This window comes from Columba livia, chromosome 4, assembly GCF_036013475.1.
Source record: "Columba livia isolate bColLiv1 breed racing homer chromosome 4, bColLiv1.pat.W.v2, whole genome shotgun sequence".
NCBI lineage: Eukaryota > Metazoa > Chordata > Aves > Columbiformes > Columbidae > Columba > Columba livia.
The window spans coordinates 16,243,990-16,269,093 of record NC_088605.1 but is presented as its reverse complement, the minus strand read 5'-3'; the positions used below and the strand labels follow the sequence as shown (position 1 = coordinate 16,269,093).

At 36.7% G+C, this 25,104-nt stretch overlaps 1 protein-coding gene across 6 annotated transcripts in view; it reads right to left on the bottom strand.

Moving 5' to 3' along the window:
- The window catches only part of CC2D2A (coiled-coil and C2 domain containing 2A), a 60,436-nt gene that overhangs the window by 24,859 nt on the left and 10,473 nt on the right, over positions 1–25,104 (bottom strand). For all 6 annotated transcript variants that reach the window (XM_065060571.1, XM_065060572.1, XM_065060568.1 and 3 more), the window contains 15 exons: positions 24,081–24,182; positions 23,065–23,241; positions 22,735–22,888; positions 20,959–21,095; positions 19,357–19,488; positions 17,792–18,001; positions 15,094–15,200; positions 12,049–12,189; positions 11,450–11,606; positions 8,043–8,278; positions 6,950–7,127; positions 5,575–5,731; positions 4,352–4,499; positions 2,140–2,278; positions 1,150–1,353 (listed from right to left, as the gene is read on the bottom strand). In XM_065060571.1, the coding sequence (XP_064916643.1) occupies positions 1,150–1,353; positions 2,140–2,278; positions 4,352–4,499; positions 5,575–5,731; positions 6,950–7,127; positions 8,043–8,278; positions 11,450–11,606; positions 12,049–12,189; positions 15,094–15,200; positions 17,792–18,001; positions 19,357–19,488; positions 20,959–21,095; positions 22,735–22,888; positions 23,065–23,241; positions 24,081–24,182 (2,379 nt within the window). The remainder of the gene's footprint in view (positions 1–1,149; positions 1,354–2,139; positions 2,279–4,351; positions 4,500–5,574; positions 5,732–6,949; positions 7,128–8,042; positions 8,279–11,449; positions 11,607–12,048; positions 12,190–15,093; positions 15,201–17,791; positions 18,002–19,356; positions 19,489–20,958; positions 21,096–22,734; positions 22,889–23,064; positions 23,242–24,080; positions 24,183–25,104) is intronic.

Sequence of the window (25,104 nt, the reverse complement as noted above, 5' to 3'; positions counted from 1 at the left end):
TCAGACTTCTTTGTGAAATAGCTAGCAAACAAGCTAGGAACAATACTGCTTTAGACTTAGTTTTCAAGATTATATCATACGAAATGAACTTGGAATGGGTGATCATGAGTTTATCCAACTTAATGAAAAAAACAAAATGAAAAATAAACCAAACAAAAAACCCAAACAAACAAACAAACCACCAAAAACCAAACAACAATAACAAAAAAACCCACAGCAACAAAAAAAAAACCAACCAACCAACCAACCCCCAACACCAATTCTTAAACTGCTGCTTTCAGTTTTGAACAATAACATGAAATGAAGGAAGTAAGTCTATAAAATCATCTGGATCAGAAATGTATGTCAAAGATGTGGCACATCTTTTATTTAAAGATACAAAACTCATAAAAAAATTAAGAAGGAAAAATATTTATTGCAGTAGCCAGACATTATTAAACTAATAACTATCTTAAAAAAAAAAAAGATATAATCCAAAAGAAATGGAAGAACGGAATTTTTCAAAGAAATTTATGTAAGAAGAAGAAGGGATAAAGCAGCAGTTGCCAGAATCTGAGATAATTCTGATCCTGCTAAGGAATGAACACACCAAAATGTTCCTTAGCCACCCAAATTGCTAAAGAACAAAAGAACGCATGACTTAATAAAAAATGCACACATTGCATTTCAATAAGGTAATTAACAGGCAAGGACAAGGTAAGCTAATTGAGAAAATGTACTGAAACAGAAATAACTGCAACATAGGCTGTAGTAAAACATAAGGTGTTTTTAATTCTTGTTAGAGTCATTGCTTCCAGCAATCTCCACAGAAAGGGCTCAAAAGTCAATAAGCCTACGCCTGAATTATCTTTGCCTTACCATTCTATATTTGAAATCACCTTAAAAAAACCAAAAATGTCTTAGAAAATTTGTGTTTACATCAGTTGCTGTGTTTTATTTTTCTCCTTCCACAGTATAGCTGTGGAAATAGTACCATGGAATGAAGTTATCTTAATTAGATTAGAATAACACCAGAAAAGGAAGGAATAAAATTCTAATTTTTTACTCATCAGAATAGCTGTACATTCTTTAAGGGACCAACTGACTTAATTGCAAGTCAAATATTATTAGCATTAAAACTAGGAAGAAATATTGCAGGTAACATTCTACCTGGAAGATTTTCTCACTGATTTCTCGTTCAAGTAAAGGGACTGGCTTGTAGTTTCGGAACTCTGCCACCTCCCCACTTCTCAGCTGCAAGAGTCGGAATCTCTTTGATCTATTAAATTCCTCATCAGAAACAAAATTAAATTCTTGCTGCAACTGTTCCAGTCTGAAGAAATTAGGAACATGTGCCTCTCCACTTGTGGCAATCTAGATTAGTAAAAAAATTATTAATATTTTAATACAACATGACAAATGTCTATAAAGTAACTTTTTAAAGTCTTTCTTACATCTTGCAAAGATGTTAATTTTAAGCAAAAGCAATTGAGATGGTTGAAACTGACACTGAAACACTAGGTGTTTTACAGCAGGTTTTTGTTGAGCAAAATATATAAGGTTGTACCTTTAAGAATGCAATAAAATTCTATTTCTTTCTAACATAAACAAAACATTAAAGATTAAGAAAACTATAACACAGCAGGGTAACCTAGGAAGCTGTACAGTAAAGACAATTAATTAACACAACTTCAGCTATGTCAATATCTCCTCAATTTGATGTTTAGAGTAGTCCCAACTTCTACAATACACTGCATTTCTTTGTGCAATTGTCATTAATGAGCAACTTCTTATTTAGTACTATACAAGTACACTGGCAACATCCATGCACTTCAAGGAAACAACAACATCAAAATCCACTTTTTTTAATTTATTAATTAATCAGTTTGCATATTCCCTTATACCAATTTTTAACCACTAGACTACTACTGAATGGATCAATAAATCATACTCATTAATAAATCATTAACCCACCACTAAATGGATTAATAAGTCATATTTTTAATGGACAATTTGCTTCTTAACACTGACACAAGTATGTTTATCACAAATTCAAATGCTACTATCTCCCTGGCATGCATACAAGATTGCCTGAAAAGGTACTGGTGACCAGATGTTTCACAGCTCCATTAGCCCTATAGCTCTGAAAAAGCCACCTACCATGATCAGCTGCATCAAGTCAGCATTGTTTGGGTCATTTGGATCAAGTTTTGCTTCCACTGCCCACTTAGCCAGCTTCTTCATGTCAGTTAAGCCTGATGTGCCAATGGATGCAATAGCATCAATATTTTTTAAAGCACTAAAAAAACAGAATTGTCAAAACTCAAAGATAAAACACATATGACTTATCAATATAAAAAAGTATTTAAAACAACCTTAAAGAAAAAAAACCCCAAAAGTTCCCCACACATGTGAACAGTAGATTCTACTACACAATTCTTAGTTGTAGATGTGCAAAGGTAAGTAAGGGGGAAGTATGAAGGAATTGGTGGAAGGAAACTTTTATGCAAGGTAATAAGGTGATTATCGACATGTTTATGGTACATCTAAACTATTCCATGTTGCTGATTACTAGAAAGTAAGACAATAAATTGCCTCACAGCATTAAAGAGAACATAAAAGTTCTGACAATCCATGCTGAAAATAACTTCTCAGATGTACAGTCCTCACTCGCGCTATGTCTTAAATCCTGTCTTTTACCTGTCGCCTGGATGACGCTCTTAAACCTGCTTTCTGGCATTGGTCTCTGCCCCTTCCTTGCTGTTTCTGGATAGACCCTGGGGCCCAATTCATCCCCTCGCCACGCCTGGGACTGGTGCCGGCATCCTGCTCAGCCTGGCCTGTCCAGCTCCTGCAGGACCGCAAGTAGCCTGGAGGCCAGCTGTACACTGACTTGCTGGCTAGACCTCTGGCATCTTCTCACAAAAGCCAATCCTGAAGCCTCACTGTTACCAACACCTTGCCACATAAACCAAACACATCAGGACGTGCATGTTATTAGCCAAATACCACCAAAGGTGGATGTTGTCCCTTCTCTTGTTAGTGATGCTAATTTGAGTCTTTGTTCTCTACTTATCTGAATATTTTCAATCGAGCTTCAGGAACTTATCAATCTTTCTCATGCTTGGCTAGAATCAGCCGTACATCCAGCAGCTACTGGAGCAGCAGATAAAGCAGTAATATCAAGGTTATATCTTTAGACACCAGTCTTGAACATTGAATCACAATTGTGCTGAAAAGCTAATGGACTGCAAAAGTTAAAAATTGTCTCCAGCTTTCACAACAGACAATGGAAATTCACAGAGGGCTGTTCAACTCTAGAGGGCGATTCAAAGAAGAGTTTTTTATGTTTTACTGCTAACTTCCTTCTGAATTCCCCCTTTTTCCATTCACTATAGCGATTATTCTCCCAAGATTAAGGTTAGCCTTTGGGAATGCATCCTTATGTTTTAATCTCATGCTATTCCAGTCGCATTGAAGTCAGCAGGTTACTCATATGCTGATCATCAAATTATTCGAATGGTTGCAGCTTGGGTCAAAAATAGTAACAAAGTGATTTGAATGCCCAAGTCTATCCTCTAAATAAACAAAAATCTGACAATCTAATCAGCTGGAAGAGGTACTTGCTCAGTGTTAACAGTGTGGGAAAACTCTTAAGGCTTTACAATGAAGTTACCTCAGGTCATTACAGAAGCAGAGTTCATGTTATCATCTTGACTTTACTGGAATTACATAAAAGCAACAAAATGGACAAATTATCTATAATGTCCAGTTTGCAACTACAGGGCAAATTGTTTAGAATGGAATAACATACTCATTTCTGCAGGTCAACAGGCTTCTGATTGAGCAAAGTCATGAAAGAGTACTATCTTGGAATGACCCAACAGATGCAAATTTTTCACTGATTAATACATTAACAGCATCAAGCCCTCATATTAACTTCTACTGCCTTCATAGAGTAATTTTTATCATTAATTACAGAAAATAAATTTAAAGCATATGTCCCAATAGCCTCCCCAAATGCCCTTCAGATAAGAAAGAGCTGGAGCTTCTGTTCATAAGCAAAATGATTAGAGGAAACTTCCTTGCCAATATATACATATTCTATTGGAAAAATCATAAAAGTGAATTAATCAGTTTGACTTTAATACTGTCTATAAATAAAATACTAAAAGATAACATTTCTAACTAGAAATTATTTAACAAAAAGGTGTATTCTAAGATATTTGCAAGGGGTTATAGCAGAAAGTAAAATATCTAAAATGAAGGAAAATATAACAAAAATTCTTGATTATGAAACATTTGGGTTTTTTTTTTTAAATACTAGTATAATCAGTTTCCCACGAATCACTGAAAATTCATATCGTATTACCTCGCAATGCCTGTGTTTTGCTGAGATACTGGAGGAATTAAGGGGTCTCCTTTTTCTCCAACTGCCCAAGAGACACTATTGGATACTTTCCCAGAGGTCATTAAAGTAATTTTGTTGCTATCATCAGCTTCAAATGAAAAGGACACACCTATCAAGGGGGAAAAAACCCAAAATAGTATATTTATAAATTCAAACACAATGTGGAAACATCTTTAAAAATACTTCCTGAGAACAGGTAGTCAAATAACCTGTGCCTTTATATATACAGGGTCATGTGAAACAACTTGATTCTGCTGCACACTGTGGGGAAGGACTCTGTTGTACAGAACGAGCGAAAGATTACATTCCACCTACAGACAAACTTTCCGTTTGGGTTGGAAGGAAAGGCTATGCCTTGAAAGTTGTGCCAAAGGCTTTTTTTTCCTTCACTGATGCACACTATTTAATATTTCTGTTAATTTTCAGATTCAGCTTACTGTTATAATGGAAACAAATTTAGAGTCAAAAGAATTATACACAACTGAAAAGTCAGTCCTAAAGCTTTACGATACACAATGGTATATACAGTCATCATGGTCAATGACACAGTTCTTGTAATGATTTTTTACCACGTTTCTTTCCTCCACACCTTTTTACCTATTCTAGTCTAGCTTGACCTTTATTTCATATGTGGCAAATCTATACAAGTCAGTCATCTCATAATGACGTTCAAACTTATGACATGAACATGAAAGTTCCATATGCTGCTATGTGTTATTCTTGTTTCCCCTTTTCCTACCTCTCCCTTGATTTATCTTTCTAAACTCCCAGGGATAAAATGTGTTGCAGGATGTCAACAAATCAAATCGGAAGAGAAAAAATTAATCTGCACGTACATTTACATAGCCAGTTCTTCAGTGGTTTAGAACATCAAAATCACTGGAGCTATACTGATTAATACCATCTGCTTGCTCTGCAAGACAGAGGCCTGATTTCTTAAATACTAAAAAAAAACCCCAAACACCTTCTATAGCTAGTAGAGTTCCACCAATACTACAAGCCAAATAATAAATGCAAACATTTTTAGTGTATGCGGCTTAAAACTAATACAAGATCGGAATTCCACAGCAAACTTCAATAATAAGAATCATGACTTCTACTCTGAAACTTACGCCAGCCTGTTACTGCTACATGGTTTCAGAAATATGAGAAACATTGAACTGAGAAAGACTGAGAGTCCTTACCACTCCCAACTCCTTCATGGTCCAGCACCACACGCTGACTGCTGCTGAACTCTATTTCTTCCATAGGAGCACTGCCTGTCAGAACTGTAGTGTCAGGGACAGGTAGGAACACTTCAGCCAACAAGGTGGTACTGCTCATACCTGTTGTTTCGTATATCTAGAAAAAAACATGGTGACAGACATAGTAAAAAATTTACATGTGTATTCATGAGAAGTTGCAAACATATTGTAGGGTTTTTGGGCAAAAGGTTTTACTATGGCCTAAGCATTAAATAATTCATTTAAAGCAACTGTATTCATCTACTTTCTAAAATTTCCAATTAGCAGATAGTTCAGCTACCACAAGCTACCTTGGTTTGAATTCTTCTTAAAAGTATATCCTCCTCAACCTTCTAATGCATCTGAGCAGAATACGACAAACTCTGGGTTTTAACAAGCATCATTGAACAATATTCAATGGCTTGTGACAGTCACTGGCACCAAGTGAAGATGTCAGAGGGATTCTGGCTCACTAATTCTGTTACCACAAAATGCAGGCTAAGGCACACAGTCCCCGTTGTGCCAGTGCTACAGGCTGCTTCTCTCTTTTCTGGCCAGATGCAGGCTCAGAGTAACATAAGTGATTTCTCCAGTCAGATGTTTTTAATCCAAGAAGATGGTCTTCCTTCTCCCTTTCAATTTGTGCATTACATAAACAGAGTAGGTGAGGCATATACACTCTCCCCTGAACCACTACCGCTAAGTTACCTCACAGCAAAAGCCATCTATCAGGAGAAGCAGGATCCTGACTGTGTTCCTCCTAAAAACATACTGTATTGGCTCTGAAAATTATTCATGCAACTAATTCATTAATTCATACTTGGAATGGAGGTAGTGTGGGTTTGATGTCACTGCACTACCGATCAAGTCAAGTGCATTTATGGACTTTACTAGCAATAATTCTTTTCTTATCCTTCTCCAGCAAACATTACAATGATTTTACTGTGTGGACAATAATGTTTTAAAAGAACCATTTTGCAAAGTTTACCTGCAACATAATTCACTTTTTCTAAGATTAAGAGGCTGCTCCACTAACATATTTAATCACATCCCAATTATTTAATTTCTGCCATGCAGCCCATAGGCACGTCATATATAACACATATCTATATAAACATATGAATATATTGAAAGCACGAGCATCAAAAATGTAGCAGCAAAGCTGAAAGTTTGTGACTGGAGAAGCAAGGAAGGGGTATAAGACTGATGATTCACAAAGGGTCTTTCAGAGGTTTTTCGGTCTTTACAATGCTACCGTAGAACAAAATACAAGCATTACAGGAGTAATTGTTTCATATTATCTCTTTAAAAATTACTATGATAAATCATAATCTACCTGTAGTTTCAAACTCTCTGGCCAATTGAATATTTGTAAATTGAAAATCTGCCCAAAGTGAACTCTGAAATCTGAACTTATTGGGTGGGTAACAGTCCTTGATACTTCTTTGGAGTTGAAAAGAACTTTTATAAATGCTGAGCGTTTCTTCACATCTTCTCGTCGCAGAACTTCAGCCCTGTAAATATGCCAAACAAGCTGTCATATAATTTTCAACATTTTTATTCTTTGGCTACTTTTAATGAGAATCTGATTCCTTGAGGAGAAACAGAAGTCACCTAAATAAAGATATCATTCTTCTAAAAGTGTCACTGCACAGGAATGACTTTAAAACAACTGTTCAATAATAGTTCTATCTTCTCATGAATATAAAATTATTTAAAAGTGAAGAGGTCAAATTTTAGATCCACTAAAGCTGTCTTCATATAAAAGGAGTTCTTTAGGGAAAAAAAAAATCCGTTCTACTCCATTCCTCTAAACCACAATAAATTATATCAAATTGAACTTAGATTTTGAAGCTTTTAGTCACTGGGAGCAGAAGAGCCAAGTAATATTCCTTGATGAGGCTATTTGCTGAATATGAAACAAAGCAGTTTTTAAGTGACTAAAATCTGCTAGATGTTTGTTAAATCGTGTGTGTAAATATTTAAAGTAACACAAACAAGTCAATGTGTTTATTTTATCCACAGTGAAATCTATGGTTTACTACACAACTTATTTATTTTCCCTTTATTGACTATAGCTCTGATCTAGTGCAAAAGACCAACCAGTGAGAGTGGTACTGCCAGAAGTGATCTAGAGTCTACACTGAAAGCAACTTCTTTATATATATGCCACTGTTCCATGCAGATGCTCAAGGAACATCAGAAAGTTCAAAGGGAATGTGTAGACACGCATTCTCCAAGCCCGGAATATACAAGGTTCCATGTGACTTGAAAATGAAATAAGTTACATCAGTTTTAGAAGTAGAAGCTTTATCACTAGGCTAAAGAGAATGGTGAACACACAGTTCTGAAGTTGTACAAACAATCAATTAACAAATAACAGCAGAAAACCATTAACAAAGTAATTTGCAGGCCAACACACATCTTACCTAGGACACAGCTCAGTTGAAGTTACGCTTCCTGACAGGACCAGTTCAGGAATTAGCACAGGCTCTCCAGGTTTCCTTCTGCAGTTGTCAGCTTTTTCTCTAACCTGCTGCTCTATTTCCAGGTTACTGGCCATTTTAGGGGGAATGGGTTTTACACGTTCCTCACTAAGATCACAATCTTCTAATGATTCTTCCTCTTCATGAATGTCTTTTTTCTTCTTTTTCTTCTTGGACTTCTGCATATAAAAATAATCATGTTCTTCCTGAACTTGTTTCAATCAGTATTTTTTCTCTTGATCTCTTGATTCACAAGTGATAAACACATATGAGAAATGACAGTATAATTTAAAAATCACCACATACAAAAATGAGATCTCTCTCAGTCTATAGTACTACTTCAGATTCAGAATTCCACTCATATGCTTCAAAAATATAATTTGCTTCAAAAAAAATATTTACTTAAACTTCCAAACCAACTTACAAAATAAACATGCTTCTGGAACACTCTGGCTAGCAGCTGACTTCTCCTTTAGCCTGAGTGACCATGTGCATTCTGTTAAGATTGAAGGAAGGTTACTCAACCAGTAGACACAGTTCTTTGAGATGTGTTGTCTGCAGACACATTGACAAAGTGAATGCACATGTGCCATAAACTTTGGAGCACAAGCTTAGCAGTATCTTCAGCATGCGCAGAACAATCTCCCCCCTTCCTCTATGCCAAACAGAAGAATAAATAAACAGACCACCACATGCCTTTCAGCATCTCCTGAACTGCAGAATTCCAGTGTTCACATGCATGTTCAGCTTTAAACAACTGCAAACAAGTTCCTTCTTCCAGACTTAGGGATTACTTGGAAGTACAGCTTGCTTGAAGCACCAGCCACTTCATTAATTTAAGACCCCATAAGCTAAAGAGGAGGAGGTAAGGAAAGCAAAAAGTTTCTCCTCACTAACTGAAGTGTTTAGCCAAACAACTTGTTCACATATTTTTGTTAACAAGTATTCTTTTTTTCTTGGCCTAATTGTATGTTACCCATTGTATTTCCTCTTAAATATATCCAGTCTCTTCTACCTCTAGTGTCTTCCTCAGATTCATGTGATCTGTGCTAGTAAGACACCAACAGCAGCGACTAACCAACAAAGCATGTTGAGTAAAATAAAACAAAGTATTTCTGAGCATAAAAGGAAGGCTTGTGTACTATATTTCACTCTAAAGGGAAAGAAATATAATCATCTCCCTCTCAAGACAGTTTGTGACTAACACAATAAAAATACGCTGAGAGCAGCTTTGGCTGGAACCACCCACGATGGCATTTGTGAAGGCATCAATGGCTAGACGTAGATGAGCAAGTCCCATTAGAATAAATGCTCAAGATTATCTGCCTTCATTTTAGGGTTTACATTTATTCATCTTATCCTACAAGGCAACTGACATGATACTAATAAGTTAGTGCCGGCTAGTGTTCTTATAACAGGAATTTCCAATACCAGAAGATCAGCTTATCATAGAATCACAGAATGTTAGGGATTGGAAGGGACCTCGAAAGATCATCTAGTCCAATCCCCCTGCTGGAGCAGGAACGCCTACATGAGGTTACACAGGAACATGTCCAGGCGGGTGTTGAATGTCTCCAGAGAAGGAGACTCCACAACGCCCCTGGGCAGCCTGTTCCAGTGTCTGTCACCCTCACTGAGAAGAAGTTTCTTCTCAAGTTTAAGTGGAATCTCTTATGTTCCAGCTTAAACCCATTACCCCTTGTCCTACCATCGTTTGTCACTGAGAAGAGCCTGGCTCCATCCTCGTGACACTCACCCTTTGTGTATTTGTAAACATTAATAAGGTCACCCCCCAGTCTCCTCCAAACTAAAGAGACCCAGCTCCCTCAGCCTTTCCTCATAAGGGAGATGCTCCACTCCCTTAATCATCTTGGTTGCCCTATGCTGGACTCTCTCCAGCAGTTCCCTGTCCTTCTTAAACTGAAGAGCCCAGAACTGAACACAATATTCCAGGTGTGGTCTCACCAGGGCAGAGTAGAGAGGAAGGAGAACCCCTCTCAATCTACTAACCACCCACCTTCTACTACACCCCAGGTACCATTGGCCTTCCTGGCCACAAGGGCACAGTGCTGGCTCATGGTCATCCTGCTGTCCACCAGGATCCCCAGGTCCCTCTCCCCTACACTGCTCTCTAATGGATCATTCCCCAACTTATACTGGAACCTGGGGTTGTTCCTGCCCAGATGCGAGACTCCACATTTGCCCTTGTTATATTTCATTAAATTTTTCCCCGCCCAGCTCTCCAGCCTGTCCAGGTCTCGCTGGATGGCAGCACAGCCTTCCGGTGTGTCAGCCACTCCTCCCAGCTTGGTGTCATCAGCAAACTTGCTGATAGTGCACTCTATTCCTTTATCCAAGTCATTGATGAATATATTGAACAGTACTGGGCCCAGCACCAACCCTTGAGGCACTCCACTAGATACAGGCCTCCAACCAGACTCTGCCCCATTGACCACGACTCTCTGGCTTCTTTCCTTCAGCCAGTTCACAGTCCACCTCACTACCCTATCGTCCAGACCACACTTCCTCAGTTTTGCTATGAGAATGCTGTGGGAGACTGTGACATCTCAAGTGCCTTGCAACAGATGCTGCTATGTGAAAAAACTTTCCATAAAAGTATCAGCAGATGCACCAGATTCTCAAAAACTGTATTTGAAGCATTTCCTTAAGCTGTACTTTGGTATCCAAAGTTCAAACTGGGCAGTAATTATATTCAAGTATAATCACCCTTACCCTGGGCTATCCAGTACATTGCCACACACCCCTATGAAAGCAAGTCTGATTTTACTGGCACTGCCACAGGCTATTTCAAAGATCATCCTGTTGCAGTGTCCATTCTAGGTCCTGTATCTGTCAATATCCCCTTGAAGCATGACTGAGACCTTAACTAGAGTACAGATTACTAGCAATAAATATTTTCTGCAGGAAAAGGCTAGAATATTAATTACATTTTTCAGTTTTGGGACATTCCTGGACATAAATTTACATGAGATGACATCAACTACTTGTTCATTAGAAACACCCCATAATTATTTTCTTCACAACTTACACACAAAATTAATAGATGTTTTTTATGCGCAAGGACACTAAGTTAACAGGAATGCTGCAAAACCATTAAATGTAAAGAACTGCTGAACTGCTGAAAATCAGTAGCAGTAAGACAATGCTCCACAAGAAGCTAGCACAATTTAATTTTTAAATTAACAATTAACTTACTAATGAATTCTAAGCAGACAGAATGTATCTAAATACATGATAAAATTTATACATAACTATCCTGTTTTTTTATTCTGTATTAGAAGGAAAAATTTAGTAATTTTTTTTTGCTGAAACTGAATAATTTAACGAACCTGTGCCTTCTTCCAGGATTTCCACTCTCGCAGCTCAGTTTTATACTCCTCCATTTTCTTTTCATATTCTTCCATGTGTTCTTCTAGTAATTCATTTACCTCAGCCTGAATTTCTTCTTCATACGCTTTTTCATCTAACCTCTGATCAACCTCTTCCCTTCAAAACAATAGTTATCAACATGTTGCACAAATTAACATAAGGGATATAATTAAGTCTATAACATATAACATAAGTCTACTTCTCCATGAATTAATTTCATTGTATCAAGCGTGTTCTATTTAAAAATGCTGGCACAGACAGTCTAAGAGTTGATAGCAGATACCATCCAGAATGAATATAATCACTATTTCTTTACTCATTAGCCTTTAGAAATTAATTTCTCTTACAGTAATTACTTATGTTAACTTTCCTTCCTCCTCAAACTCAAAAAGAACAGTGGCAGGCTCAACTAGTTCCAGACACTACTCGAATCCTTACTTTTGCACCCTTCATATAAGAATTTTAAGTTCTCATTTAGTTGAGTTAGAATTTAGTTGACTAATCGTATTAAAACTCCACTGCCGGTAAATGAAGTACAAAAAGCATTATCAAAACATACTTCCTCAAATAAAGCTTCATGGGCGTGTTAGTAAACTTCTGAAAGTCACGGAGGGATTTCATTTGTTTCCAAACTTTTATAATGGTCTTAAGCAACATTCTGTCTTTTTCTTGTTCAGCATCACGGAGTCTTCTGGTTTGCCTAGAAACATATATGCATATACACAAAATCAATCAGAATTGTCTAACTCAGTGGAATGAGAGTGAAAATGTGCAACACCAAAAGCCAAGTGATATGAGTTTCACTTTGATTGATGGCTGCAGTGGTTTAAATCCAAGGAGCATAAAACCCAGACTTGATGATGGTAGGATTTGATTTCCTTCTGTACTCTAGTCTGTTGCAGTTTGGACAATCTGACTCCAATTACAGTTCACTCTCCAGAGATCTTAAAGTTTTCCAAAAAGCTTATTACAGCTGTACATCATTAAACACATTTTAAAGTCAATTCATGTAAACAACACCCCAGGAAACCAACGTTGCTGCTATGAAGTAATGCTTATTACAATTGCACATTACAAAATATGTTTAAAACTTAACACGCTTCTAGCTCCAGTAAAAAGGATTTGCAGAGATGAAGTAATACAGTAATGTACAAAGTAATTCAAGTTCTTTGACAACCCCACAAGATTCTTAACACAAAATTAACAGGTTTTTTTTTTTCCCCTCAGAATTGGTATTTCACATTTCCACTCTCTAATATGTTTGTAAAAGAGCAATTCATTAGCACTTTTAATGACCAGCACACACTTCCGACATAAATGTCCATGCAGCACAAGCACAGACTGTTTCCAGTATCACCTTGGTAGCTAAATGTGTCTAGTAAAAATAATGTGATTTAAAAAAAATAACAGAAGATGTAAACTATTACTACTTGTAATATTCAGAGAATATGGAAGACAGGGAGGCTGATCTAGACTTGAGAGAAAAAATATATATTATTTAACAGCATAAGCAAATTTAGTAAAAAAAAAAAAAAACAAAAAAACAAAAAAACCCACACACAACAAAAATGAAACACAGACTTTCCAGAAAGTAACATGAGCAATTTCTCCACAAGTTAGCAGTTTGAATATTACTTATCCATGCAGCTTAAAAACCACTTCTTCTTTGTCTACAAGATGAAGCTAGAAGATGAAGCTTAGTCATGAGGCACATACTGGTCAGTAATGACACTTTATCTAATGCATTTGATTTGGAAGCAGGACCTTTCAGTAGAGAATCACCTCTGCTAAAATGACACCAGCCAGAAGAGCCTGAAACTTGCAATCCACAGTGTGCATCCGTTTCCTCCTCAGCAAACAAGGACAGTAGGGCTGAAATCGCTGATTTGCAAAAGTTTCCTGCATTCAGATGACATTTCTTCCCCAAACTGATGGAAAACTACAGCTCTGATCTTCAGACAGAGTACACATCAGTTATGTTACTGGGAGGGTGCAGGAAACAATTAGATTATTTTCCATGCTACAGTCTCTTCACATCTGTAATCTCTCATGAGTGTACTACATTGACCATCAAGGAAATGAAATGTTGGAAGACAGACAAGACAGGTCAGATGTTTTTACCAACATATGTGGTCCGAGTTAGTATTAAACACCATGACAGTAGAATTTCCTGAACCCATCTGAGCCCCGCACATGTAACAGCTTCCAACAACAGAGCTGTGGCCACAAAGTATTACAGATTACGAAAAGCCCTGGAATAAACCCAGCCAAGCTCATCTCACATTACTTATGCAACACTGATCTTACTGATTTCACCTGAGTTCTTCCTGATTCATAATGGCGTGACACTAAACTAAAACACTTAAGATACCCAGAAGGAATATTCTGTCTAATTAGAATTAATCACCAAGTAAGCCTCAGAGTTGGTGCCAAAATCCAGAATCTCCTGCCCACAGTGAACCCTCTCATGACCATTCTCATACTTTGCCTGGTGAGAGCTCCTGTCTCCAAGGTACTGTACAGTAACTGCACACCTCCTGCTCCTAGTCTGCCAGCAGATGTGTGAGGAAAATATTATTAAAAGCTACTCCTTTTTCAATGGAAGGCTTTGTCTTCCAGTATAAAATATTACAGACTCCTGCATGTCATGCAAAGATATCAATGTATGACAAGATAGCATACATGAAGGATGAAAATCTGAAGAAGCAATTCCCAAACTAAGAGTAATGAGTGGCTGTTTAAGTGTAAGCAGATGCAGATCTCAAGGCTGAAAGCAGAACTGTTATTAAAAAAAAGTTGTTTTAATATTGTATTATCCTGTGACCACTACATTCAGTCTAAACTTCTGTTCATTTGAATGGATATATTATTGCCTACTTTCAGACTGTGAATACCTTTCAGACTTTTATTATCTACTAGTTAAAAGGCTGATTCTATTAGTTAAAAGGCTATTTAGTATGTATCTCCAAAATAACTTCATTTTTATCACACTGCTTACACTTAAGAGCTCACCAGTGTCCATCTGCCAAAAATAATACTAACATTCACGATCAAGCCAAAAACTGTAATATACTTTTACTACCCAGTTACTGTCCAAGAACAATAACTGTAATATTGTAAACCAAAATTCTTCCATTTTATGTATATTAACCCATTGGCACGACCATGGCCAAAATACCTAATAATGGGAAGTGAATTAAGAACAGTTGTGTAATGAGGAAGACTGAATAAAATAGGGTTTTGTCTGTTAAAAAAGTTATATGATTTTCAATGGTGTGAGAGCTTCATGCATCCAGCTGATGTCTACTGAAATCTTCTTTCAATTAAATTTACATTGTGCAAAACACACCAGTAAATAGTTCCTAAGTAATTAATAAAAGGCAATCAAATCAAACCACATTTGAATCAGGGTTTCTGCCTAACCTGTATTTTCTTAATAATTTTGTGACTCAACTTATCAGTAAGAACTCTAAGCCCTCAAAATTTCTCTGAAGCTACTTACAGAGAATTTAAAAGCCTCATATGGATCATACTCTGTACCAGTATGAAAAGGAAAAAAGGAATACTGTTTAAAAAAGCAATTATTTAATGAATCCATACCTACCTGATCTCAATTTTGTATTCAGGTATGCTCTGTTGTGCCACAGAACTAGAAACACCAGCATCACCACTGTCTATACGACACTGCACAGCATTCCTCAAGGCATGCAGCTTAAACAAACAAACAAACAATTAACAGATGGTTTGACATTTATGAGGCATACAGTGTAATGCACCTTGACATAAAAGAGCTAGTTACTACAGAACAGAAAACTCTGAATTGTCTTCATTCTGTATTGAGGATTTGCCATGTCTGTGAGGTGCTGATTCTTCAAGATCAAATTCTAATTAGGATTCCTGGGGATTTGAGATTTACTGACTTTGATCACTGTGACAGATCTAAACAAGGGGACTAGACTGATCTAGAGATTATTCTGAAAGCTCAGCAATCAAAGAGTGGGGGGAAAAGTGAGTCTGCCAAAACAACATTTTCTAGAAAAGTTTTTTTTGGGGCCTAAGAAGGACCACTAAAAGTAATCCCATAAAATCAATAAACAACAAAAATGAGTGGATTGTGAATTTGATAAGTGCCTTATAGAAGCCGGGTACCTTGCAACAAAGCATTTAAGCACAACATACTGCATGTAACAACTGGAAGAGAACTGCTAAGGATGAGACAGAACTAGGAACAATGCTACAGTTTGAATGCACTTTTGGAGCCACACCCTCACCCCTTTAACTAAGATTTGAAGATAGGCATCAAACAATTACATAGAAGGTAGAAACCTACTTTAGAAGAAAGCAAAAATATACATGGCTATGAAGATAAGAGAAGGTAAATGACTGGCCAGAAGAAGAGAGAAAAATAAGGAACAGCAGTAAGATAGGAACTAAAGTTTTAGTTATGTTGCTGTAGAACTCCTTAAGGATAATACTGAAGGTGAAACCAGAATGGCTAACAGCACTGCAGGAGATGAAAGGAGCTACATCCATAAGTAGAAGCAATGAAATTACAAATTATGAAACAAAATTTTTTAAAGCATATCTATCAAACTGGAGAGACAATGCAACAGGAGCGCAGGAAGCATACAGTTGAAAACATACATGGGCAACCACAAAATGAAACTCACTGGTATTAAAAAAACAATGTTGAAAGAAAGAATAACTGAACAGATGGAAAGCTGTGAGTATCATCTGTGGCATGGGGAGCATGTTTTAAAAAAGGAGATGGAAAGTGCAGTTTCTTTAGCCTACCAAAATGAGAACTGAAAGGTGATATATTTCAAGATACAAACAACAAGCACCAGAAGTGGAGAAGTCCACTAGGACATAGCAGGGAGGGAGGGGAAAAGCTGTTGAGGAAGAGTTCTTTAAGCCTAAGAACAATTTGGCTGCAACAATCTGACCATTGAATAATGACTGTTAAGAGGAGAGGTTTTAAAACGGCCTATCAGTAGCAGAATGGTGACTAAAATCCCTGTTAAAATCTCTTCATGAAAAAACACATTATGCAGTTGCCTACAATACCAGCAAAGTATTGTGGAAACACTCAGGAAATCCTTTCCACACACAGGTTGCTGTAATGCAGGTATGGAGAACCCAAATGTCCTGTTTCGCTGTAATGACAGACTAAAGTATATACCAAAGAATTACTTTAAGACATTGTATGAATTATTTGCCCAACATTAGAACTATAATCTATTGTTTTATGCCAAAAATTTGGAAGTATCTGTATAGCACCTATCAACCGTCACTACAGTAATATAAAAATGACTTTGCATACAATTATTATTTTTCTCTTATTGTAGCCCTTTAAGGTAGAGAATCATCACCTTTAATTTATGGAAATCTGAATTTATATCCATGCACTTAATAATCAAACTGATTTGTAACAGACCAGCCCTACCACATAGATCTAGTCATATCACAATATTTACCTCACATTTCTAAAGAATTCTTGTCCTTTCAGATTTCAAAAGCCTTTTAAAATGGCTTTAAAAACATTATTTTGCACTCTGACATTACAATTGTACTAACAACGCCTAATGGACATGTACAAATTTACACCAGACAAAACTACCATTACTCCCCGTGTACAGATGGAGGAAGATCGCTCTTTTCACAGAGCAAAAGCAGCCCAGCCAAGGTGAACCAGCAGGTCAGTAAAGAGCCAAGAACAGAAGAGTATGTTCGGTCAAGGGTTTTGCTATGTCACAAGAGTGACATAGTAAATGTGACAACTATTCACTTAAAACACAACATCTGTCACAGTTATATACCCGGAAATGGGTCATCAATTTTTGTAGAATTTGGTGAAATTAAACTGCTTCCTTTTAATTGACAACTGAAACTAAACTTCACTAAGTTCCCTCCATCCTCAAATACTGGCCTTTGCTGTCTGCCTGTCAGAGCTGCTATAAACAATCCTGTGAAGTCTTATCTCTCATTCACTGGAAAACATTTTGGATACTCTAAGGAATACTACATAAATGTTATTGTATTGTAACACATTTCCTTTATCTCAGAACCTGCAGAGTCCATTTTAAATAGAAGACCAAATAAATCTACAATCTTAAAAATGCAGCTCTGCACTGAACACACAGCAACCTAGACGAAAAACCTACGTTTTTATCTTCTGACAATGTGCCATTCACTACACACAATTAGAATTTCATCACTCTATGCTGAAGAAACAAATTCAGCTTTTACCTTAAACTGTCACATCATTATCTCAATAAACTGTGGTGACATAATGGAAATACCTTGTCTGTGAGCAGTTTGGTAAGATTCTTCTGTTTTCTTGCTAAATACTGATCATATAACTGAGCCAATTTAGCTGCTAACACATGCTCACGGCTAAAACAGGGATGATGGGTGAATATCAGTCCAGAAATATCAATATCCAATTGAAACGGTCCCTGAAAATCTCCAGGTCCAAGAAGATACTGATTGGCAGCAGTCATTTTTATTGCCTGAAAGAAAAAAACAATAAAATGGATTTACAAGCCCTGACAAAACTATCTTGCAAAGAGGAAATGACCCATTTAGATTTAGCACTGCCTACATCTAACTACTGAGTCTTAAACTATAAAGACTTCTGTGGTAACCACTTTGCTGTGACAAGTGGGTGGCATGAAACCACAGCGAGTATTTTACACAACAGAATCCTGATAGCCTATATGTGACTGAAATAGGAAGCCATCTGCCTATACTGCAGGTTTTGCTGAGCAAAGAAGACAACGACGCTTAATTGAAAAAAGTCTGCTAGTTCTCTTTTTACCTGTTTGTTTAGAATCACTTTATTTCCTCTTAGAACTGAGCTCTAAGATAAACAGGCCAGCTCTCAGAGAGCAGCTTTGCTTCTAGACTATTTGGATTGTGCAGAAGAGAAAAATATGTTCTTTGCTTCCCCATCTACTAAGATCTAAGTGGCAAACTCTTTTCCTGTATGCAGAAACACCCTGCACAGATCTGTGATACTGGATGCATCCTGAATATTGTGTACTTGTAACCAGCACCAATTAAAGGACAGAATTCAAATCTGCCTCAACAGCAGCAGACAGAAACACCTGTGTGTCTCGAAAGAGCAATTTATTCTAAAGCCTAAAAAGTCACATTTTTCCAAGGGGGCAATAGAGTGCTAGCAAGCACAACAATTAAAGCTTGCTTAAAACTTGCTGCGTAGTTTTAACAAACTCATGTTGATTTGTATTGACTGCACACTGCAACTGCTGTTTGCCAGGCTAGGTATGCTGTGGTTGAGAGAAAAACAAGCAAACAAAACAGAACTAAAAATCTGGACTGATGCAACATGACTCAAAATCAGTTGCTTTCTACATGAGCAAACTGCATGTAAAGACTTAATTTGGGGAGTTTCATCACTGTAACATAACCATCAGGCACAAGCCCTTCAATTATTCACCTCTAACTTGATCACCAAGTCTGTCCACCAGCTTCCACCACGAGGACCTCTACAGATACACTAACATAGGAACTACCCTCCTTTGGCATGAGAATATCCAAGGGTGCCTCACAGAGACCTTAGTGAGTCACAGACTTGAAATAGTTTGTCATAGACTGTCACTTTTCTATTTCAACCAGCAGTACCAGCTACACTCTTCATCCTTTTGTATGCATTATTTTTACAGAAAAATACAGGTGGAATATACTTGAAAAAGTAGAGCACATTTAAAGACCAGTTGTGGAGCCCCCAAAAGCAGTCAGTAATCACGGTTCTTAGCACGAAACCCTTCAGCTCACCAGGGTTTCTGGTGCCAAAGAACTGGAATATTTGGTCTCAGGAACCACATACATAAAATATGCCTACCTTTCTATACACTGTTTCAAGTTCTGGTGCAATGCCTTTTTCTGATGAGAATATTGGAGGCCTAGTAGAAGACTGTTTGATTGGATTAGGCAATGCTAAGATTTTGCCATCATCACCAAACCACTCTTTCCCCTACAAATAAAAACACAAATTTATCTTGTTTCTTACTTTATACAGAAACAACTTGAAAAACTATAATTCTTATGAAAAGCAATTATGGAAGAAAAGGTGACTATGAATTGTTTGAGATTGAATTAATCAAAACTTTTCTAAGACATCAGAATGAAATCTCCAAATATATTGTAGGTATGTTTTGAAATCAAAAGATCAAGACCTTGTTTAACTTCAAATATACTGAATTTTTTCCTTCAATATTCAGTGTTACAGATTTGAAAGAAAAAAAAACCACATCATATTTGAATGCCATGTGTTCTTAAATCACTAAAATGGAAAAAACTGTAATATTTTACACAAGACTGCAACTCACATCTTCAAATTGGATTATAAAAATCATAAAGCAAAGAATTAGAGCTAAATGGCAGCTCAGAGAGATCACTCATCAAAGCATCTCTCAACTCTCCTAGTCCCCAGTCTGAACCAATTAAACAGTATCTATGAAAGCAGATAACCCAAGTATCTTATACACCAATTGCTATCTACGGCTTCACGTGTTAAATGTTGTCTTAATTCCTAATTCATCCCTCTGCTCTCATGACCTGGATTCCAGAACAGTTTAAACCAGCACAGCTACTGAAAGGTGCTGGTCTGCCCTCTTATTGCCATACTTGGTTTCAGCTGACCCTAGAACCAAACATTGATGTGGTAACATGGTGAAGCAAAACATAAAACTAATTGGACTGATGCTGACAAGTCAAAAACTTCAGATCCAAATATTCCCAATTTGATTCACAAAAGTACCTCTGCTAGCCCATGGAGAATTCATAGAATCATAATAAAATATAAAGGGCAACTGATGTATAATAGCTTAAATCTATACGCCTTAGGAGGACAGGAGGATAAGACAGCAGGATAAAAATATATCATGGGTGTTTCCACAAGGTATTCTTAAAAATCTAAAAGGATTCTAAAACATCCATACCAACATTTAATTACCCTTACAGCCTGATCCGTAAATTTCTACAAATCTTTAACTTCATATTATCTTCAGTGGACACAGAAAACAGCCATTGCACATTGCTTTCATTTGTTTTGATCTTCTAATAAATAACAACAGTACCCAGCTCTTGCATACATCTTTATACATACCACTAGCTCCCACAGCATTTTCTAAAAAAAGTAGAGTATAATTACCCCTATTGTAGTGGCAACTAAACTCTGGCACAGCCAAGGGAGGTCATTTGTTCCCCAGCAGACTATGAACACAGCCAGGAAAAGACACCAGTTTTCGAAGACCTAGTCTGGTGCTCTTACTATTAAGATAGACTAAAACACACTCCTACAAAAATCCACATTTCCTGACACCTGATACTGATAAACATTTTAAAGATGAAAGCTTCATATTACCGTGACTATCTATTCAACTATAACAAAATAAAACACTGATAAAGGATTTTAAAAAGTAAGAAGGCAGTGGTGACTCACTTTCTCCTGTCTGAGTATTCTGTTTTCTAAAATATTCTGATTAGACTGTGATACAAAGGGCCTTTCTCCTGTGTAAATACCCTCATCCTCAAGGTATCTAGGCTGCATGTTTTCAGGCATCTTCTCAGAAGTGGGCACTAATGAGAAATTAAATAGAAAAGCATGTAAAATATCTTATAACTGTAGTTCTAGTTTATTAATTCTCTAAGAGCCTGTGCCATTCTTAAAACAAATGGCACTGTGTATTAAGCATGCTGTCAGAAAGATTTTCATAATTAAGAAAAAAAGAAATAAACACATAATGAAAACAGGTCCTTTTCTTAAATGGGGTCACATCCACAGTCCAAATCTATCTAAGTCTTCTTAACAGATAACTAAACATTTCCTCACAAAAAAAAATACTTCAAATAACTTAGTGGAGTTTAGTTTTAATGGTCACCTGTGTAACAGTGTAAAAACCCTTTAGCAGCAACAACTGACTGGAGAAACATTTCTAAGCCTTTCCCATGTAAAGTGACACTTTAACCAAGATTAATCGGAGCTACTATTACTAGTTTGCTTAAGCTACTCCTGTACGAAATACAGAAGATGCCTAAAAAGTCATGTTAGCCCAATAACAGGAGGCAGAATTCCGTAAAGCCTGCCTGCAGGATTATTTCACTAGTGCGTATGGGCTCAGTGTTTTTCAAGCAGCAACCTCAAATCAGAAAGAGATTATACTGAAGGTTACAATAAAAGTTATCCCCTAAATCAGAACACAGTGGACCACACCAGAAGCAGTGAGAACTAAGCCACAAGACACAAAAAAATCAGAGGCAACCAATGTCAAATATTTTGACATCACACTGCAAACTATGCTGATACCATTCTGATACAGACCACCCAAAGACTCATTTCTGTTTCTTCTACTTCAAATATTAAATAGCAAGTGATATTATAAAGCAATTTTTTAGGACTTTGCAGTTCTACAGGAATAAGGCAAAAAGGTCACAGACATGATCAATGTTGACTAACTATTTCCAATTCACAAAATCAGATTTTTCAGAAAAGGGCCCCTTGAATCACAAAAATACTTATAATACCTCCATGAATCTTGACAAACTTGCCACATGGAAAAAATTGCAGATGTGGCCTAGTGAAGAAGTGGCATAAGTTATAATGTATAATGCATAAGCCACTCTTACCCTGTTTCCCTGAAAATAAGACAGGGTCATATATTATTTTTTGCTCCTAAACTTATTACTTTTTTACATGTATAGCTACCTGGAAACTATTTAAATTGACTTTTTTATGAACTGTAACTAGGGCTTATTTTTGGAGTAGGGCTTACATTTTGAGCATCCTCAAAAATCCAGAAAAAATCACGCTAGGGCTTATTTTCAGGCTCGGTCTTATTTTTGGGGAAACGGGGTAGTACCTAGACGTGTGTATCAGTTAAGCTGTTGCATATGTTAAAGTAACAGCTAAACCCCAGTGCAGGAGGGACCAGTCATCTTGCATTTACTATAGAGAGCAACAAGCTAATTGCACCAGAGCAACCGATGTGCCTTGAGCTCACTTGCTAGCGTAGCAGCTGGTGGCCTGCTGAGGTGTGCATGTTCCTAGGTAATCCATTTTGTCAGACATTCTCAGACTTAACTGGATGATCAGTGTCAGAGAACCACAATTAAATATCTCTACTGCCAGAGACAGTGTGATACAAGATTTTTCAGCAGATCAAAGGGTGCCATACTATGCAGAATCCAGGAACGAAACGGATACGCACAATCTTCATACCTGCTAGCTTGCTGGGAGTGAAGAGAAATTCTTTTTCCTTTCTCAGTTGCTCGGAGTAGCTTTCACAAACAGCAGGTTTCATTACTATAAGATCTTCAGCTGTCTGCCCTTCAATGAGTAAGTCATCATCTTTCACGAGGCGTACATCTTCATCCTATAGTTTATGTGCAAATGTCACTGTTAGTTGGTCTGCTTCTTAAAACGGAGATTTTTAGAAAGTATACTTTCAGAACTCTTTAAGGAAACAAAAATTGCCATTTTGTATTAGATTATTAAAAGTAATTCAAGAAGTCTGAATAAAAATATGAACTTTTATTTTATGGCTCACACCGTTTCACCCTCCTCTTGTTCAACCTCATGGGTTTCTATACATTCTTCTTCTGCCTCCTCTTCTTCATTTAATTCATTCCTTTTCTTTGCTCCAGCCTTGACACTCTCTGGTTCAGCATCAAAATTGAAGGTAAAGAAATTATATGCTTCTTCAGCAGAAGGAAAATCATTCTGGATCTAAGAAAACAAGACAAAGATACTTTAATATGACATTTATAAGAGATTTAGGGCAAGTGAAATCATCTCTCCATTAATAATAGCAATAACAGCATGCATAAACACTTTTCACAGGATAATTATTTTAACTTAAAGATAACTCACTCAAATGCTGAAGCTGATGAAAAATTTAAAGTTAATTTTTAAATTTTTTAAGTTAATACATGAAACTTTCTCTATTGCTATACTATTATTTCTTTAAATACTTCTTGCAATGTTTTATTGGAAAAAAAGAAAAAAGTTCCCAGCCTTAATTTTAACAAGCTTATTGTTTTAAATATACACAATTTCTGAACAAGAAATGCCAAAGTTTAAATTCTGATCATAATGCAGATAGCCAGGTGAACGACAGAAATTTCTACTAGTATTTTGTGTCCAAGGGACCCATGCCCCTTTAGTGTTAGGATGAATCCTCTAAAAAAAATTAACAGTAGGATTTTGTGGCTAATAAATATCAATATACTGATCTGTAACTTGCTTTAACTGCCCATTGGTGGCATTCAATAAAAAGGATTTAAACAGAAGAAACATTTTTCCTCCAAACTCCAGTAATTGTGTCCAGATAGATTTACTTGATTTTTTTTAAATCAAATGACCTAAAGCCATTCTTGCATTTGACGAAGGCTCCCTTTTTATATTTCAATTGTTGGCATTCACTGTTTGTGAATTTCTAAATTAAATAAAATTTTGTCCAGTGCTTAAGACTGAATTCTGTCTCCTTCTTCAAATAGAATCATGAAGCTATATAAAGTTGAAATGAAATTAGTATCAATTATTGAAATGAAGGAATTCGTACTTACTGTTGACTTTTGCTTAAGCTTTTTTACAGAATCACGAAACTTAATTGTTGATGATAAGTGGGATTCATCCTCTTGCATCTTCCTAGGTTTATCATTATCAGACTGCAAAAAATATATAAATAAGTTACTGCATACGTTTACTGGTCCATTAAAAAAAGACAAATAGCTGAATATAGAGATTAGATATTATATTTGCACAGAAAAAAAACAAACAAAAAACCCCACAAAAAACCACACAACAAAGAAGAAACAGTCACTGGGGTAACACTTATACTGATTTTATATTTATTTTAAAAGGGTACATCTATTATTACTGAACTCCTTTCTCCTTTGAGTCAAGAAATAGACTCCAGAGTATCAAGAAATGGTTCACTGCATAAACACCAGCTTAATTTCTTCACTGCTAAGATCATTGTTTCCACATTCCCAAACACAAGCCACCACATGCTAACCTCCGCAAGGGGGAGAGATGGGGTAGCAATGTGAAATCTTCCCATTTACAAACGGGAGGCTGACAGACAGCACAGGTTGGGCAGTGGCAAGGGGGCTGCTGAGCAGGGAAGGGAATCACAGAGCTAATGCCACCTCCTCATACAGTCCCTGATGCAATCAGGAGAAACCTATTTGGTATTATTTGAAAAAGATGGTGTCCTTTGCTTGGGTGCTTAAATACAGACATGATTATTTGTTTTGTTCTCTCTCAATTATTGCTAGCCTATTCTAAAACTCCACGGATTATACTCCTCTACCTTTTCAAGAAAGGAGCTAGCACAGTTATCCAATTCCAGTTTTCTGAAGCCTTATCTGTCCCTCCACACAGATCACCCTAAATATTACCAGTTCTGAGGCTGCTTCAGCAAGTTAATTTAAGTGCTTCAAAGTGATCTTCATCAGGCCCAGTCAACATAAACACAACATTCTATCTGTTTTTCCTCCTCGTGGCCTGAACTCTTAGATCAAAGGAAGACATTTATCAAGTTTACTTCTACTCAACCTAAACTTCAAAATAATAACAGCAAAAAGA